The 19,400-nt window shown below is 42.2% G+C and overlaps 3 protein-coding genes across 3 annotated transcripts; 1 reads left to right on the forward strand and 2 right to left on the reverse strand.

Moving 5' to 3' along the window:
- Window positions 1-672: 672 nt before the first annotated feature.
- Window positions 673-2,855, reverse strand: LACBIDRAFT_307828 (uncharacterized protein; the record flags this gene model as incomplete). The annotated part of the gene is made up of 9 exons (XM_001886391.1): window positions 673-1,498; window positions 1,552-1,620; window positions 1,674-1,799; window positions 1,855-1,917; window positions 2,079-2,288; window positions 2,339-2,419; window positions 2,469-2,630; window positions 2,681-2,718; window positions 2,769-2,855. The coding sequence occupies 9 exons, from the start codon at window positions 2,853-2,855 to the stop codon at window positions 673-675; spliced, it is 1,662 nt and encodes a 553-aa protein (XP_001886426.1).
- Window positions 2,856-7,682: 4,827 nt separating this feature from the next.
- Window positions 7,683-9,144, reverse strand: LACBIDRAFT_331954 (uncharacterized protein; the record flags this gene model as incomplete). The annotated part of the gene is made up of 6 exons (XM_001886392.1): window positions 7,683-7,712; window positions 7,858-7,894; window positions 7,946-8,004; window positions 8,232-8,456; window positions 8,570-8,576; window positions 9,002-9,144. 6 exons carry the CDS (start codon window positions 9,142-9,144, stop codon window positions 7,683-7,685), a joined length of 501 nt encoding a protein of 166 aa, XP_001886427.1.
- Window positions 9,145-14,149: 5,005 nt separating this feature from the next.
- On the forward strand, window positions 14,150-14,464 carry LACBIDRAFT_307832 (uncharacterized protein; the record flags this gene model as incomplete). Its single annotated transcript, XM_001886328.1, has 2 exons — window positions 14,150-14,203; window positions 14,258-14,464. The coding sequence occupies 2 exons, from the start codon at window positions 14,150-14,152 to the stop codon at window positions 14,462-14,464; spliced, it is 261 nt and encodes an 86-aa protein (XP_001886363.1).
- Window positions 14,465-19,400: the final 4,936 nt, after the last annotated feature.

Genomic DNA, 19,400 nt, shown 5'->3' on the forward strand with positions numbered 1-19,400 from the left:
AATGTATATGCTTACTTTTTCTGGGATTGTAAGGCTGGTAACGCAAGTACATCTGCCAAATGTCCCATCGCGACGCTTCCCGAGAAAGAGACACATTGAACCCTCCTTTCCGCAGCACAGACTCAGGCGTGCAACCCATGTTCTTGCAATGCGCGACAATCGTTTCCGCGAGTTCCATCGCCAGCTTAGTCTCATGAGCCATGTATGGGCCACGCTTCATTGATTGTGGCAGATCGTCTTGCCTTTTGCCCAGTGCCTTTGTGCTCGTGACAGGCCGTGCAGTGGGCAATTCAGATGCACCATCCGCGTCCACCTCCGAACCCTCACCATCTGCTGAAGGCCTTTGCGCTGGTGGCTTGCTCTTCGCTAGGCGATGCAGTTTTTGTGCAAACTCTTGAGAAGCACCTTCCGCGTCCGCCTCCAAACCCTCATCAGAAGCACCTTCCGCCACCGCATCTGAACCCTCTCCGTCTGCTGAAGGCTGTTGCGCTGGTGGCTTGCTCTTCGCAAGCCGACGTAGTTTTTCTGCAAAGTTTTCGCCTGGGCCTGAGCCCCCATTGTCCTTTGACTTCCTTGCAACTCGTTTACGTTGTCGACCCTGTGAAACCTGGTCCTCTCCCAATTCGTTGCTGCGATTGGCACCCAAAGGCCCCTTCCGACCCTTTTTCTTGCTCATTCGACGCCTGTCCTGCTCATCCTCTTCTCATCATCAGCCTCCTCTTCCGCGGTATCCATCTCATCATGGCCCCGTCCCCGGTTTTTGCGAGCCCATTCACGTTGACGTGCCTTCGCCTCCTCAGTTTCGCCGAAGTCGCTACCTGACCCGCAAGAACTCGATCTATAGCCCTTTTCGCCATCTTGATCTGGTTCGGGCATTGACTCTGCTTGGTTGTTGTCCTCCTTTGGGCCGCCTGACTCTTTCTCCCTGCCTGACTCTACTTCAACAGCTTCCTGCCCAGACTCCTTTGCACCGGCAGACTCATCGTCCAGCTCATCAGCTCTTTCCTGGGCAATTATCTTGGCCACCTCCCACCATGCCTCCACCTCAGCAAGATCGTGTAACGCCCGAGGTTTCTCTGTGGTATATCCTGGGGGGAGTTGCTCCCATTCATGACTGGCGCGATTATACCAACAAATGTATGGGGCATACGCAGCCCAATCGCCCGGCCCAGCCAACCCAATCCTTGATCGATAACCTACATAACCCAGGTCCTCGATAGCTCTGCCAATACGGCAGAAATAGTTGGTCCCTGGATGTGGAACAGCTGATGCTGAAGGGAGGGGAAGCCCGTCATCCGACGGCATCGTGGAATCAAATTCCTCATCACTGGACGCTGGGTCCGGGGTCAAGGGCTCGCGAAAGTTCAGCGCAGGGTCAATAACATTGAGGGGGGGGATGTCCGGCCAGTTACGTATTTTGTAGAGGCCCCTTGAACGAGGAGCGGGCCCTGTCGTGCGGGAGAGCGGTGAAGATGGAAGAAAACCAGAAGAATCATTGCTGTAGAATGCATTGTCAGTGCCATGTCACTATGCGTAATAAAGGAAACATACGTCGGAATTAGAGTCGATTTGATCGCGAAAGTGGCGTCCGCTGATGGGGAAACTCTTGATGAGGCAGATCTAGCAGAAATAGGTGAACCGAGCGGGAGGAAAGGTCCAACATTCCGACATACATTAGCGTAGCCTGGAGACCCAAAGGCAATACCGAAGTAGCAGAAGCAGAGGCATTTGAAGCCCTAGCATTCGGGTTTCTGCTGTAAAAGATGTCTTGGGCAGCGTCCGGTATGTCATCCTTGCGTCTGCGGACGTTACAATTCAGACAAAGACGGCGGGGTCGAATCTGACGTCACTAACCGATTATCGCGAGAAACAAGGTTCTGGGTTGGCGTGGTATCTGGGTCGTCCACGGGCATAACCCTGTAGGCTCGTCAGCTAAATAAAGATGAAAAAAGCTCAGCGAACAAGGAGTTAACGCTGGTGAGACCCAAGTGAAACGACAAAGAGTCAAATTTCACAAAGGCAAGGATACCCCGCCACAAGGAGTCAAACGGTATATCCCCTGGGAGAGATCCACGCACTCTTTTTGGCGTCCGTAGGCACAGATTGTTTTGGGGATATTGGTTTTCGCAGTGTCTTGATGTTCGGAAGTACTGAGAGGACCCAAAGTCTTCGTGACCGAGCTGAGTCCATGTTGGTCGACCATGGCGTCTGCTGTGGTGGAGGATGGTTCATCCTGAGTGGGTTGGGCCTCAACCACGGCCTTGATGCTAGTGTCGGTGTCTGTGACGCTACAGCACACATTGAGATTTTGACAAGGTGGCCCAGAACACGCACATACCTTTCATTGTCTGTAGTCACAGCTGACTTCTCAGGCTCCGAATTCCGCACAGGCGCTCTCTTGACAGCTTTGGAATTTTTTCTGATGGCAGACATTAGTAAGGATCCTTGAATCCAATGTATCAACTTACTTTTTGGAACGACGAGGGCGCTTGACTGCCGGAGTCGATTCGGTGTTGACGATGGCTTCGACGCTGGCGTCGCTTTTTTTCTTGGAGCGAGTAGGAAGACCGACGGCCTGGGAGGCTACGGTGTCGGAAACTGCATTGCCGCTAGCTTCAATGGCGGTCGCACTATAGGGAAGATTGAGAAAAGAACGTGCAAAAAATTAACCACGAATCACCTCTCAGCCTCCTTGGTTGGGGCAGACTTTCCAGCTCCCTTCAGATTTTTTTGAGCGACGTGGCAAACTGTGGAGGCAGCGTACTCACTCTGGTGCTTGCCCGGCCTTGGCCTACAGGGGGCAAAAGGACGACTGGTACCAATTTACGCGCACGAAGCTGACGAGGTTCAGACATTTGAGTTGTAGCAGTTGTAAACCTGGTTATGGTTCAAAGTTCGAATTTTTTCTCGGTAGTTTGGGTGAGAAAAGTGTTCCACTGTTTCTTAAATATAATCCATATTCTTCAGTCCACTCTAGGCCAGGTACGGACTAGCCCAATCAGGATTTCCCTAATGTTGTTGCGAGTTGTGGGTCTCAGGGNTAAATTAACCCATTGATCCACCCGATTACTATTGACCTGCAGAGTTAGCCAAGTTGACCACAAACTGGCTGAATGAACAAATCACCTTCGAGAGACAGGCTTCACATTGAGAGGTTGACGTGTGAGGGTGTCGGGCCACAGGCTACCCGTGGCGTCCAACGAATTCGTGGCGTAAGGAATTCGTGGCGAACCTGGCGGCAACCAGGGAAGCCCCCAGCACTAGTACGTTACCCGATTACATAAGTTTTTTCTATTATTTTTCAACCCAACGTACCAAGCGTAAGGTCAGCTCGCACATTCCAAGATGATGGCTTATGCTTAAGTCGATTGACGATCGGAATTGACTGCGTGATTGTTTCAACAGAGCCATTAAGTATTATTTGGTGGTTGTTTCGTTTCAATCCAACGTACCCACCCATGAAATAGCTAATGTTGGCATGCGTGCGCACCGTATCCCGGTTTTGGCCAGTTGAACAAACCGGATTAATGGTAGGAATAGACTGCGTAATTATTTCAATTAACCTATGGACGATTTTGTCATGAAGCCTACGTACCAACCCATGAAATAGCTCAGGCTGGCCTGCGTGCGGACCATATCCCGGTCTTTGCCGGTTAAACAGACCGTATTAACGGTAGGAATAGACTGCGTGATTGCTTCAATTAACCTATGAACATTTTTGTTATCAAACCTACGTACCAAGCAACGAAAGATCTTAGAAGTTTCGATGACTGAACCATGCGAGCGGGGTGACCGATGTAGTTACTATTTGAACGAATGAGCTCGGCGTTGTGGATTGAGAATGACGAAGCGAGGATTGCAGCGACAAGGAGTCAAACCGCTCAAGTGAAAGGCCGACAGGGAGTCAAAGCCTGGACTGGTGGGTACCACTTTTATCATATAAATAAGGTAACTGCCTAGAGCTCCCTGTGTATAAGTCCACAGTCTTTATGATAGGAATCATTCCAGTTACCATGTCTATTCATTAGGTGATTTTCATTAGTTATCTGGGCGATATCATGGTGATTTTCATTATTTATCTGGCCGATATCATTGCAATTTTCATTAGAAACCTGGGCGATATCATTGGAAATTTCATTAGCTACTTGGTCAATATCATTGTGATTTTCATTAGATACCTGGGCGATATAATTGGAAATTTCATTAGCTACTTGGGCAATATCATTGCGATTTTCATTATTCATCTGGCTGATATCATTGCAATTTTCATTAGAAACCTGGGCAATATCATTGGAAATTTCATTAGCTACTTGTGGGCAATATCATTGGATTTTCATTAGCTACTTGGTCAATATCATTGGATTTTCATTAGATACCTGGGTGATATCATTGGAAATTTCATTAGCTACTTGGCCAATATCATAGTGATTTTCATTAGAAACCTAGGCGATATCATTGGAAATTTCATTAGCTACTTGGGCAATATCATTGCGATTTTCATTATTCATCTGACCGATATCATTGCAATTTTCATTAGAAACCTGGGTGATATCATTGGAAATTTCATTAGCTACTTGGCCAATATCATAGTGATTTTCATTAGAAACCTAGGCGATATCATTGGAAATTTCATTAGCTACTTGGGCAATATCATTGCGATTTTCATTATTCATCTGACCGATATCATTGCAATTTTCATTAGAAACCTGGGTGATATCATTGGAAATTTCATTAGCTACTTGGCCAATATCATAGCGATTTTCATTAGTAATCTGGCCGATATCATTGCAATTTTCATTAGCAACCTGGGTGATATCATTGGAAATTTCATTAGCTACTTGTGGGCGATATCATTGGAAATTTCATTATTCATCTGGCCGATATCATTGCAATTTTCATTAGAAACCTGGGTGATATCATTGGAAATTATCATTTGCAATTTTCATTAGCTACCTGGTCAATATCATTGCAATTTTCATTATTTATCTGGATATCATTGCAATTTTCATTAGAAACCTGGGCAATATCATTGGAAATTTCATTAGATACCTGGGCGATATCATTGGAAATTTCATTAGCTACTTGGGCAATATCATTGCAATTTTCATTAGAAACCTGGGTGATATCATTGCAATTTTCATTAGAAACCTGGGTGATATCATTGGAAATTTCATTAGCTACTTGTGGGCAATATCATTGGAAATTTCATTAGCTACTTGGTCAATATCATTGCGATTTTCATTAGTTATCTGGCCAATATCATTGGAAATTTCATTAGCTACTTGCCCAATATCATTGTGATTTTCACTAGAAACCTGGGCGATATCATTGGAAATTTCATTAGCTACTTGGCCAATATCATTGCGATTTCCATTAGAAACCTGGGTGATATCATTGGAAATTTCATTAGCTACTTGGCCAATATCATTGTGATTTGAACATCAGGCACTGCCTTCAGGGTCCACTTCAGGGTACATCCCAAAAGGGAAATATCACCTGGTTTGACTAAAAAGTGAAGAAAACCAAGAGGAGAATGACTTTACCTATCAGGGTCCATGTAAGGGGATGTTGGGATGATGGTCACATGACCAATTACCAAAAATGGTTAACAAAGTTTACTGATAGACTATAAAAGACTACAAAAGTCGGACTTGGACTACAAAAGCTTGGACTTAAGGTTATCCTGACTACAAAGTTTGTAGTGTTCATTTTTTCATTAGAAAAGTTTGTAGTGTTGAGCTTTTTCATTAGAAAAGTCTGTAGTGTCCAATTTTTGAGACTACAAAAGTTTGTAGTGTTGCGCTTTTTTTTATAGAAAAGTTTGTAGTGTCCGCTTTTTGATACTACAAAAGTTTGTTGTTGACATGTAGTTTATGGTGTCCTTGGCCCTATCTATGTTATGGGGATGATGTTGAAGGATTGCAATCATATTGCCAGTGCTGTAGCATTACTTTAAGGGTTAATGCTGACACATAGATCTGGGTTGTGGTCACTTGAACCATAGGATTTACACATCTTATGTGTGATTGTTGTTTTAAAGTACCTAGAGAGAAAAAAACCAGAAGTTAAGGTCAAGTTGAAGAGCTAGGACAAATCAATTGACCTTTCTGCTCCACAAAAAGTCACAAAATGCCAGTCTGAACACCTTGTGATCATCTATGCCCCATTCAACTACATTTTTGTTTGTGACGTAGATGTGCATGAAAAACAGTGGAACCAAGGTGGAAAGCCCAGAGTGTAATGTGATTGCCTGTCAGCTGAACACACCCTGCATTCAAGCTGGAACAGTGTGGCAGGTCACTTAAATGAAAGTGCATGCAAAAAAAGAACTCATTATAGATGAAAACGCACTGCAGAATGATGGTCCAGTCGTCGACCCCAAATTCAGCATTGAGTTCAGTCTTGACGCTGTAACTCATTACCTGGTGAACGAGTCTCAGAGTGGCCACAGCATCTCATGGCAATTCCTACTTGGCGTTTTTGAAACACTCTTGCTTCTTGTGAACTCATAGTATCCGATACTGCCATACCAATTTGGAGAAGAAAGAGAATGCAGTGACTGATCTTATTGATACTATTTTTTGTGAGATTGAAAAAATCTTGGGAGAGATAGATGAAGTGGCAGGGGATGAAGATTCAAAGGTCAATCAACATAGTGAATCCCAAGTTGAAGGTCCACAATGTCAGCTTCCTTCAGTAATTTACTCATCATGTTATCAGAGATCATCAGCAAATTATCAGCCTCAAATCAAAAACACTGTCTCTGAACATGTTCCCCAAGCTCAAGGTATGTAGGATCATTGTCTTTTGACTTTAAACTCATATTATCAGATGTCACTGAAGTGGCCTTGATACTTTGAGTGTTGAGATGAGAGACCAAGCCCCATTCCCAAAGTGAATCTGGGTATTCTTTATAAAAGTTAGTTTTAATGTTCAATATTTTGCCCTCTATTGACCATCCACCAAGATGAAGACAAAAGTCACCACCCCTCTGACCTCATTACAACCTCTCTTTTAAAAGAATATGGTTTAGTATTCAACAAATGTTGGAAACTGATGACTTGTTGTAGCTGCCAGGCAAGCTTGCCCTTATATTGTGTTCCAAAGCACCTAATGGCATCACAACTCTCTTGCTGGGACAACTCTATTGGTAAGCTGGCCACAATAACCACAAATCACATCTCAGTTCCCACTATGAAAACTGGCTCTGCTGCTGCGAACTGATTCAATGACATGATTGCAAAATCTCTGATCAATAGTGGGTATGTAACTTCAAAAGGTGATATTCTGGATACCCAGAAGCTCCAGGGTGGGTAAAAAAGTTCTGGTCTCTGCCTCATAAACCCATCAAGGGAATAGCTGTATTTGATGGCTGGGTTGATGACTGTGGCCATGCACTGAGAAACAAGCATGGATTTCAGAAGAGGACATCTGCCCTTACAGAGTGCTCAGTCCAAACCTTCTCAGAGACCTTTGCACAATTCTTCCCTGTTTGCCCCACTCAGAAGGCAGAAGAGGAACCAGAACAGATAGCTTGTGCATCTATGGACCTTCTCTCTGCTCAGAAAAATCTTTAGTGCTATTTCAGATTCCATCACTCATAAAATCTGCTGATCATCATATGATCCTCCTTATTTTCTTTGATTTGGGTATAGAAACTTGGCTTGGGCAATTCAATCACTCTACCCTGCACTCTCAATTGCCTCAATGCCCTGCAGCAGGGAAAAGATCCACACCAAAACCTTATACAAGATTGGCAAAGGCCAATCTCATTCTCATTTGGGGAGATATGAAAGCTCTGAGTGTTAGTCACCATTCAATCCACCATGCAATTATGAATGCTACAAAGTGAGTTACTTTCAGGATACCATTTCTAATGACCTCCGACTGCCAACTAATGAATATACAGAGGTCAAGCACTTTGAAAGCCATTCAAGTCACTTACCTATGTAAGGAGTATAATAGTGAATTTACCAGATGAGGATGGGGAAGAGGAAGATGTGGCTGGGATTTTGACAGAGAAGAGAAAACAATGATGAGTAGAAACTTAAGTACAAATTACATAGTAAGTAGTGAATGAAGGTTCTTGTGCAAATCCTCTTGGGTGCCTGCATGCTACCATCATCTTGGTTCACAGAAGAATCTCTTCAACACTTCGGATTTGTCAAGAGCTTCATTGAGAAATCAGGTCATGGCATAGATGAAGAAAAGTTAAGCCAGCAGTTACTCACAAGGACCGAGCTCAAATGAAGATCAGGCTTCTTGATAATGGGGACAAGGTCCTCGGCACCAGAATCTGGCCCAGTTGCAGAATCAGAGGTTGGCATAGTTGGTTCAGCAATGACAGTCAAATCCTCAGCTCTGGAATTGGGCTCATTTTCCAAGTTGAGCTTGGCAGGAGCAACAGCACCCCTTAACAGGGGTTGTTTTAGACTCGAAGTACAGATATTGGGAGCCTGAACATTGTGGTGCATTAATGTGTAGGTTAAACTTAAGTTTAGGTTCAATGTCTGTGATATTGCATAGTCAGTGATCATATGAATTAGAGAGCTGTTATAAATGAGCTTACAATGGGGCTGGAAGAAGGGTGAATAACAAAAGTTATGTGACTGGCACTAGTTTGACACTGTAGCGAGCGATGATTGGATGTATCGGGCATGGCATAGATTTGCAGAGGCCTCTCTAAAGCATCCTAGCAAGGTCAAGGCCACAACTCCATGTAAACCATGCATGCCACGTCGACAGCAACTTTCAGGCCAATGAACACCCACATGCCAGGACAACGAGGGATGGTGACAATAACAATGCCACGGACAACCACCCACATGCGGATGAACACGACCCCCCCACACACAACCATGACTGCCAAATGGCAACATTGAGCACCCATGGTTGATGACACCCATGCCCAGAACTCAACAACACCGACCCACCACCCACAAACATCAGCCCCCACTGACCAACAATGAACTGGGACCCACAAACCAGCACCCACACCCACCCTCCAATGTTAACGATGCCCACCGCCCATGGAGTCAACGTGGCACCGACAAACCACAGCCCAGTAACATGAATGCCTGCATGCCACGACAACAGAACACCCATGGACAACAGCACAAAGGCCCATGGACAACGACACCACATGGACGACGTGCCACGTCACCAACACGACCGCCCATGAGCAAGGCCGACTGTCCACAAATGGAGATGGACAACGGAAACGGGTGACGACGAGCCCAGGTGAGTGAGCTCCATCACTTTCCCTCCCTCCATTACTCCCTCTCCACCACTCCCTAGCCCTCCATCATTCCCCTTCCTCTCCACACTACCCCCTCCTTCACTCCCCTCCCCCTCACTCTCCACTACCACATCTCCCCACCACTTCCTCCATCACTTCCCCCCTTCCTTCACCACTTTTCATCCTTCTCCCCCCTTTAAATTAAATGTAGTAATTAAACTTGATGTAATTCTATTCAATACAACTTGTTTTCACTGGTCAAATTTACCTATCATAAGGAATTCTTAGCATTAAATCACTTCATAAGTTCTCAGAACAAGGTCTCAGTTACATGGCCTTGGGCTAAAGATGGAATTTTCCATCTAGTTTAGCACATGTAGTCCTCAGGATTCCTGGGGACTTGACAGAATTTTTACTCCAACTCAAAATTACCAAAATTGTAGTGCAGTCCTGCAGGATTCCTCAGGATTCCCCAGGATTCCCCATGATTACTCTCAGTCCTGCAGGACTCTGTGGGGGACTGAGAAGTACTGATTTTGTGGTGTAAGACTAAGGCTGTGAAGTGGGACTTGGATGAACTTGAAGGGCTTGAGACCTGAGACTGCAGATGTCATGACATTGAAAATAAAAAGAATTATCCTTCTGCCTTAACTCTCACCATTCTCTTAAATCTTTTGCAGTCCACTAATTTCTTTCCTCAGCCTCCCAGCAAAACTGTTTTCATAGAAAACGGTGCAGATTTGCATGAGTAAATGAGTATACAAGCCAGGTGTTGAACATGAGGCTGTGGCTATGTTCCACCCACAGCACGTTTTCTTCAAGTTGGCTTCTTTCCTTTCACTTTTCATTCCTTCCCTTTCACTTTTCTTAGTCTTACTTTAGAGCCTTGCCTTGAAGCTGACCTGTCACTTCTTCAATGTCTGAGATTCCAGAAGTTCTTATCTGGGAATGGCTTTTGAACAGAAAAAGATTCAACAAGCATCTTTGTATGGCTATCTATCTAGCTGAACATTGACCTAACAATAACACAAGTACTAGTCTACCTGCTCATTTCACCCCTCGCATTTTCCATTGGATCTGAAAAATGAAGTTATACCACTATAACTGCTACAAAAGGTAGTTATAACTCTATACTAACAAAGGCAGCACTCCCTCTCCCTAGGTGGGTCTCAGCTCAAAGGCAACACTTTGCTGGAAATTGCTACTGAGGATTTGTGGGACTTAAGGGGCAGTTGAGTGCTGAGCTTTCCTGATTTGAAGAAATGGCTTGACAAAAAAGATCGTGAGGGAGAGTTGAAGAAGCGTGATGTGAAGGGGAAGAGGAAAGCTCCAGACAGTCCCAAGAAGAACAGAGATAAAGATCGACTGGTAGTGCAGAGAAAGCACAAGAAGCTAAGGCAGGCAAGGGATTCATATGAGCAAGCTTCTGAGTAAGTAGGATCATGACTTTTTTCCTTTTTTTTTTTTCAGAATATGCTTTGAATTTGAATAAACTGATTTGTACAATAGTTTTACTTCTTTTGTCAGATCTACTTTTCTCTTTGTTTCAATGGTTACATCTCTTGTATGCCAGCACTGGATTCTTGTCTGGTTATTAATCTGGTTTTGTCTAGTTCCATCTGCATCTGCTACCTATCTAGTGCCACTTCAGTCACCCATTTTGGGTACCTATGAGGTTATCCAATTCTTTGAATTAGGGAACCTTAGTGGTACCCCATTCCAGAGTGGTATGACCCTCATACCAATTCCATCATACCATGGTATGGATGCCACATACCATTCCACCTCATACCATACCATACCATTCCATACCATACCATACCATTCCATCATTCCATAGCTGTCACAGGGTGTCTGGGGTCCTTTTTACAAAATATGAAAATTATTTCTCCAGGCTGTAATACTGATCCATTGGGCTCCATTTTTTGTGGACTGGTTCTTCAGATTTCTTCTGACATTTTAAACTACAGGTGGAGGCTATAGGGTGAACTTGATCCTTTGAAAATTCACTTGAAAATTAGCTTGATTGGGCTTTATCCCAGGGTTTAGCCATTTTCACTGTGGATAATCCATCACAAGCCACTTAAAAGTGTATATCTTGCCAGGCCATTTATATTCATGACAAATAAATTAATGTTGTATCCATCACAATGGCATGGCCTCTGAAGGAAAACAAGAATTTTGCAAGACTTTATTTATTGCAAAGGCATGAACTTCAGCCAAATTACTACCCAAGGCAAGGATGCCTTCTTCAGATAGAATATGTTCAAAATTTGCCATTTATGAAAAAGTATGGGGTCATTCCATAGGAATGGGATCATCAAAAAACTTGGATTTGGAATCTCCTCATATCTGCCATTCAGCAGAGCTGGCATTGTGGGGAATTTTGATTTGAACATTTGAACACAAGCAGGCCAAGAATTCTAATTACCAGCTTCAAGGTATCATTATTAAATATAGCTATTCTAATTTAAATCAAAATTCTGTCTTTCATACAATTAATCAGGGATGGTGAAGAAGTCCATGACATTGACAGCAATATGAACAAATGCTATGGACATTCACCTATGAGGGAGTAACTTGGGAGATGCCCTTGGAACAGATTGCCAATTCCTTATCCCACATGTCTTCAGAATCATACAATAGAGATGGAATCATACCATGAGTATGGAACCATACCATATCATGGGCATGGAATCATACCATGAGTATGAAATCATACCATACCATGGAAATGGAATCATACCATGAGCATGGAATCATACCATACCATGGCAATGGGATCATTCCATTGGGATTACAGAGATTTGCTTACAACACCCCATACCATGGTATGGTATTGCACCCCTATACCATACCATGGTATTGCACCCTTATACCATACCATGGTACTCCACTCCATACCATACCATGTTGGTTGATGTTTGAGGTGCTGTTCTCAGGATCCAGTGTGAATTTCTAAATATGGAAGGTGTGGCTATGCTAAATGAAAAAGAGATTGATGGGATAGATGCTTAAAATATCACAGGAACCATAATCTATGCAGAGGAAGGCAGAAAACCCTGTCCATTTCCAAATATTCCATTCAGCACTTTTAGTGATGCAATACAATCAATATTTGGCTCCAATATTTCTTTGGCTACTGTTCTTGCAGTCTTGTTCACCTTATTTGAAAATCCAGATTTATTAAATCTTCATTTTTGTCAACAAGAGCAGATATGTAATGATGAATACAAGTCCAAATGACAGGATGGATAACTGCACTAAGCACTGCACTAATGGACAAACTTGGAAATAAGAGAACTGAAACTTTATTCTCTGAGAATGAACTTGCACGAGAGCCAGATCAAAAGACAAAGGTTGCCCTTCTTGCTGGAAAGCTTGACAAGCTAGCTGTGTGTTCAAAACTCTCAACATTTGATGAGAAGGGAAATTATAAAGGAAAATTACTCCCTCTATCACATAGCAAGATTGAACCAGCTTATGTCATTTGTCCAGCCTCATTTGCATGTCAAACACTAGACTGTAGTCCAAGATCATTGCGTCAATCCACTAAAACTTGTGACATACCATTGGTTACTTTGATCAAAGGTCAGACAGTAAACCAACATGTCCCTGTGCTCACTGGAAAGTGTCTGAGCTGTAAAACATTATATGCAGCTGATCATGAAAGATTTGAAGATACATCGAGTGTTCAAAACACTTTAAAACAAGTCTATGTTAACTCAGCCAAATATTTGAAAATTGGCCAATTAATCAGGGCTGATCGTGGATTTGCAACAGCAGTCATAAATGCTATGTATAACTTCCATGCTTCAGCATCTGCATTTGCAGAATACTGGAATAATACACATGGAACCAAAGAAATTTCAATTACCCATGCTCATGTCTGGCAAGCCTTTGTTCAACAATCTGTTTGCACAACTGCTGAGGAATCTGGAATTGATGCTGAATTTGATGATGGATTAAATATCAAAGAAGTTACTACCCAGGCATTTTCACTTTTGGGAGAAGATGGAATTATTAGAGCTTCAGAGAAACATGCATGCAATGAATGCACTCAAAAATGCTAAGAGACAAGTGATGTAGTTTTCAATAACCCAGCAGCTGTTGTTGGTGTTGATGAGATGGATACTGATGATATCCCAAATATAAGAATGGTTGTTCTTGATGGTATAGTCATGGGTCCTCAGGTGAATAATTTTAGAATCTTTCTACTGAGTTCATTTTTTCACAATAATTTTTTAGCACTGTGCATATGACAATTGCACTAATGATCTCTCTCACTCTCGCGGTGGATCACTATGTGATATATGTCACTTAGTTCTTAGTTCTCAATGCTTGGTTCATGATTGTAATGACAGAAGACTAGAAAGCACACATGCATGTCAACAGCACCAAGCAGAGTGGCATAAACATGCAAAAAACAGTAAATGTCACAACCAAGATGGAGACTGCCAAATGCTACAATGCCCAGGAGAGAATAATCCTTGGGAGCCTAATGGCAGGGGACCAAATCCCCAACAACATGATGATCCAAATGCATAACCAAGACCAGCTCCAAATTACTTCTGTGCAGGTAGATTCTATTGTGTTGAAACTATCTGTGCACCTTGTGGTGTTGTCATTGCTTGGACAAAGTTTGATAAATCAGAATCACCAACAAATATTTTGAACTTCCTAGGAAAAGTTTATCCAACAGAAGAATCAAGGCCTGATTATATTTGTATTGATAAAGGTTGTCAAGTGTTTGCAACTGCAGTAGCAAATGGAAATTGGGATATTTGGAAAAAAACTACTTGATTTATTGTGGATGCCTACCACTATATCAGTCATCGGGTGTTAGACTTTCTATGCTGAAAATATTGTAATCCTTCACCTGGAGATGGATCTGCTCCAAACCTGATAGTTATGGCATATGATAAGAATGGTAGAGCATATTTAAAGCGAGCATTCAATACACAGGTATTTATTAGTTTATTTTGATAAAATCTTACCTCAACACTATATTTATTCTAGGTTTGTGAACAACTTAATGCATGGCTTCATGGATATCAATCAATTCTTAAATGTATGACACCTGGCAATTTTAACTGGTTTTTACACACCATGTTATTCTACCATACAAAGTATGTCCTCCGCAAACAAGAGATGAAGAAATCAGAGGAAGATGAGGAGGAAAACTTAGGTTTATATGAAGAAGCTCAAGATAATGAGGATAACTAAATAGTAGTAAAGAGAAGTGTGCAGAAGTGTATATTAGTGTAAATTTACATATATTTGCATTTAAATATGGTTTTTTAACCTTATTCTGCTTGATTGCAGTCCTATTCCAGTGGAATTCCACTGGAATGACTGGATTTCTGCAGGAATAGGTGGGGCACTGTAAAGTACTGGGTTCAGTAGACTAAAAATGTACATGTGTCGAGTCTGAACTTAGGACTAAGGCTTTGGAGCTGGCAGCAGTATGTGTCATGACATTATACTTGGAGCCTACTAGGATTCACCCACCATGAAATAGAGTACAAAGAGACTCTAGAGTAAATCACTCAATGCAGGGAACAAGATTGCATTACTACCAAGGGTTTAGAAACACATAATGGATTTTAATATGGAAAACTCAGTCTTTTGTCTTGCGATAAAACTACCAAGACCTTTGAAGAATAAACTACATGTGGACATTATAAAATAATGTTCTACTACTAGAAAGACTATACTACAACTATGTAGTATATGTACAAGGACCAAGCGTGGCTTGCAGCCTTGTAAAACATTGAGTACAGCAGTTTCCGCATACACATCAAAGAGTGATGTGTTGTATTGTCCAAGACACATGATGCGCACACCTGGAAAGACATTAGGTAATCCATCCTGGAGACCCCCTGATAACTAAGAAAGTCATTTGAAGCTCTTCAGAGTACCATCCAATCTCCATATGATACAGAAACCGAGCCGAGGTATTTTAAATTAACGGCCTCTGGAAATAAAGAAGCCAGCAGTGTGTCTGCATACATATCAAACACATCAGCATGCCCATCATTGAAATGACACAATATGTCAAATTAAGTAGCCGAGCCCATGAGAAAGAAGCATGCAGGACTGGTCCAGACTAGATATAATTCAAAACTGGAATGTTCTGCGTACACATCAAATACTGATGTGTTTACAAAAGAAAGATACCAACACTACAAAATCTATAGTGTACCACAAAAAAGACACTACAAACTATACCACATGATCATTAAATTTCGGACGAATACATAACTGTAGAAAACACATGTAAAAGCATAGATAGGGGTTTTTGGAGTATATAAGGAGCACACTGGCAGGTCAAAAGGCAAGCAATCACCCCCCCATTGACCAGCTAGTTCCACTCCAAGTAGGAACTTAGGAGGTGGACAGTTAAGGAGATTTCTTTGTGGTCAGAAAAGTACAGTGTGAACAAAGCCAGTGTGCTTGGGAGTCAACGTACTTGGAGACTTGAATAAGAGGTTTTAAGCACAGTATCATTTGGACGAGACAGCGTACTCGTACCACCAGTTTAGGAGCGTAGTGACAAAATAAAAAGCTCAAGGGAGTTATAAACATCCGATAAATCTGTGTTTCATGTCAATAAAGAAAACTGTGTTCAAGAACTTTACATTGGAGCAACCAGGTTCCCTGAAAGACATACTTTGTTCTATTGAACTATTCTAATACCACACCCAATAATAAAACCCTGTTTTACACGACCCAGCAAAGGAGTCAAGTATGCACTGAAACCCAGGGCACCACTGGTCCCCGAATTTCTCTTCTTGAGGAAGCTTCAATGATCACTGAGGACTCCAGTGGGAATAAGACTCAAAATTTCTCCAGCAATGAGAATTTACTCTTCACAACCTCTGGTGATTGGTTACCTCCTGTGATTGTGAGTTGTGATATTTGCTTCTATTTATCTCAATGAGGAATTATTCAGTGGTGCAGAAAGGTGGGACTTCACTGCCTTTTCTTATGGTTTCCTTTTTTAAGAAAAAATTCAGTAGCAAATATGTTCAAGCCAGAGTTGGATAACATGTATTCATACCCCAACAACCTTTGCAGTGGGAATTATTCACTATTTTGCTTTTTCTCTCTCTCATTTTCTCATAATTTCACCTATCAGCCATGCCTAAGAGATATATGTCTTGCAGTCCAACACTTTATGAATATTATCTTATAATATCTTATCTGCATCACCGATCTGAGCATAAAAAAAAAGGTCAAAACAAAAAACATTTATTGCCTCAGACATGTGAGGTGTAAAGATAAGTCCTGATTTAAGCATAATGAGATATAGAGGTAAGCATAGTGAGATATAGAGTTAGGTAAGCAGGGAGTGGAAAAGGTAAGACATCCAGGAGCTGGTTGAACAACATGGTATGGGTGGTACCATCACACTAAGATACCTCCATCTTATCCTCAGTTTTCTCAACCTTCTGTATCCAAGCTCCCCTCTCCAAACCATTGGTTGGGCTTTCTCTCTGGCACCATTGAAAGCCCTCAGGAAGTGTGTAAGTTGCACTCCATGGGCACTCTGAGCACTTCAGAATGCTTGATTGCTGTCTCGTAAACTTGGGAGATGTAGTTTTGAGGCCCCCACATTCTGGGCACTGGATCGAAGCTGGAGTATTGTTGCCCATTGGGCGAGCACCTGGGTGTGTCCATCAAAATGTGGTAATGGTGTTTGGTTGGAATAAAACAATGTCAGTATGAGCCCCAAGGGCTTGTTGCTCATTGATTAGGCCAATCCAATCATGAACATAGTTCTGCAGAGCCAAGTCCATCACAAATTTATGGGTGGATGATGGCTGGAAGTTAGGTTGCGAGTTCATCTTTGGCCAGTTTTCTCTACCAGCACCACAGGATTGGAATTTCCATGGCTAGGGCCAAATAAATATTAGTGGGAAGGAAATTAAATCAAAAACATACATAGGAGACCAATTTGCTGTCTCTTTTGAAGCAGGGAGGACATACAAAACCATCCTTCATTGTCAGGATCCCAAAATCAAGAAATTTAAGATTGTGGATTGAGACTCACTATGGTTTATATGCAAATTAGACCCTGAACCTTGGTGTTCAATTGCAGCAGTTAGAATCCACACTTATTGCAGACTGTGGGCTGCATGGAGTAGGCCAGGAAAGTAGCACCCAGGTATGTTGGTGTCCTTGTGCAATGCACATGTGATTTGTGTGGATCCTGTGCATGTCTATAGAATGCATGGGTTTCGTGTGAAATGTGAATGTATGTCTATGCAGTGCGCAGGATGTGCATGGGTTTCACATGAAATGTGGATGGATGCCATCTATGTGATGTGCCACAAGTATACATAGATGTCACTATAGTACCATAACAATTGAAATTGACAATTGTCCCAATAAGTCATAGGTCTACCCCAATGGGCCCAATACACATGGACACTATGGATCCATCCCTGGGACCAATGGATCCATACAACATATGCATTGATTGAATGCAAGTGCTCCGAAAATGCGACTGAAAAAATGTCTGGATTTGTGGTTGACATGTTGGATGTCACTGCCCCAAAAATGCGGCTGAAGGAGGGTCCAGATTTGTCACTAGCATGCGGAATACCAGTGCTCCAAAAATGCAGCCAAAAAAATGTCCAGATTTGTGGTTGAGGTGAATGTCACTGCCCTAAAAATGTGGCTGAAAAAATGTCCGGATTTGAATGTCATTGCTCTGAAAATGTGGCCGAAAAAATGTCCAAATTTGGGATTAAATTGGTGAATGTCACTTCTCTGAAAATGTGGCCGAAAAAAACATCCGGATTTGTATTAGTGCACCAATGTCCGAAATTTCGGATTTAATTTTGACACAAACTAGACAACTCCCATGGAATGCTTTGAAGTCTGAAAATTGGTAGGTCATTTCCATCTGGATATAATCCCCAAATAGTGCACCAATGTCCGAAATTTTGCATGCAATTTTGTCATAGACTAGAAAAATCCCATGGAATGCTCTGAAGTATGAAAATTTGTAGGTCATTTCGATCTGGATATAATGATCTGGGTAGAGTGCACCATTATCCAAAATTTTGGATGTAATTTTAACAGAGGCCAGACAACCCCAGTGGAATGCTCCATATCTGAAATTTAGTACTTCAAGTGCCCGAAAATGCGGCCGAAAAAACATCCGGATTTGTATTAGTGCACCAATGTCCGAAATTTCAGATGTAATCTTGACATAGACCAGACAGCCCCCCTGAAATGCTCTGAAGTCCGAAAATGTGTATGTCATTTCCATCCAGATATAATGATCCCTGCAGAGTGCACCAATGACCGAAATTTCAAATGTAAGTTTGACAGGGGCCAGATGGCCCCCATGGAATACTCCAATGTCCAAAATTTAGAATTTCAATTGCCAGAAAACACCACCAAAAAAACATCCGAATTTGTATTTAACATGCTGAATGACATAACCCCAAAAATGCGGCTGAATAAATGTCTGGATGTGTCGTTGACTTGGTAAATGTCACTGCTCCGAAAATGCGGCCGAAAAAACATCCAGATGTGTATTTAACATGCTAAATGTCATTGGAATTGCCCCAAAAATGTGGCCGAAAAAATGCCCGGATTTCAGTGCTCCAAACATCTGGCTGAAAACATGTCTGGAGTTGTAATTAGTATGCTGAGTGTCAATGGTCCATAAATCTGGCTGAAAAGATGACTATAGTGTCTGCTATTTGAGACTACAGAATTTTGTAGTGTATGCTTTCCAGACTACAAAAGTATGTAGTAACCACTTTTTAGACTACACAATTTTGTATTGTCCACTTTTTGTGACTACAAAGTTCGCCTTTAGACTACAAAATTTTGCAGTGTCTGCTTGTTGAGAGTACAAAATTCTATATTGTCCGCTTTTTCAACTACAAATGTTTGTAGTTTCCTTTTTTTAGACTACAGAACTTTGTAGTGTCCGCTTTTTAGACTACAAAATGGGTTGTGGGTACAGGTACATTAGAGGTTGAGTATGGGCCATTGGTGCAATACCCATGGGTTTTTGTAGTGGGTTCATGTTCATGGGTCTATGGTTGAAGGAGTGAGAAGGGTGGTCATTTTGCCATTGCTGTATCATTGGTTTATTGTGAATAAGTACATAGATTCAGGGCTGTACTTTACCCTC

This window comes from Laccaria bicolor, genomic scaffold (genome assembly GCF_000143565.1).
Source record: "Laccaria bicolor S238N-H82 LACBIscaffold_37 genomic scaffold, whole genome shotgun sequence".
NCBI classification, from domain to species: domain Eukaryota; kingdom Fungi; phylum Basidiomycota; class Agaricomycetes; order Agaricales; family Hydnangiaceae; genus Laccaria; species Laccaria bicolor.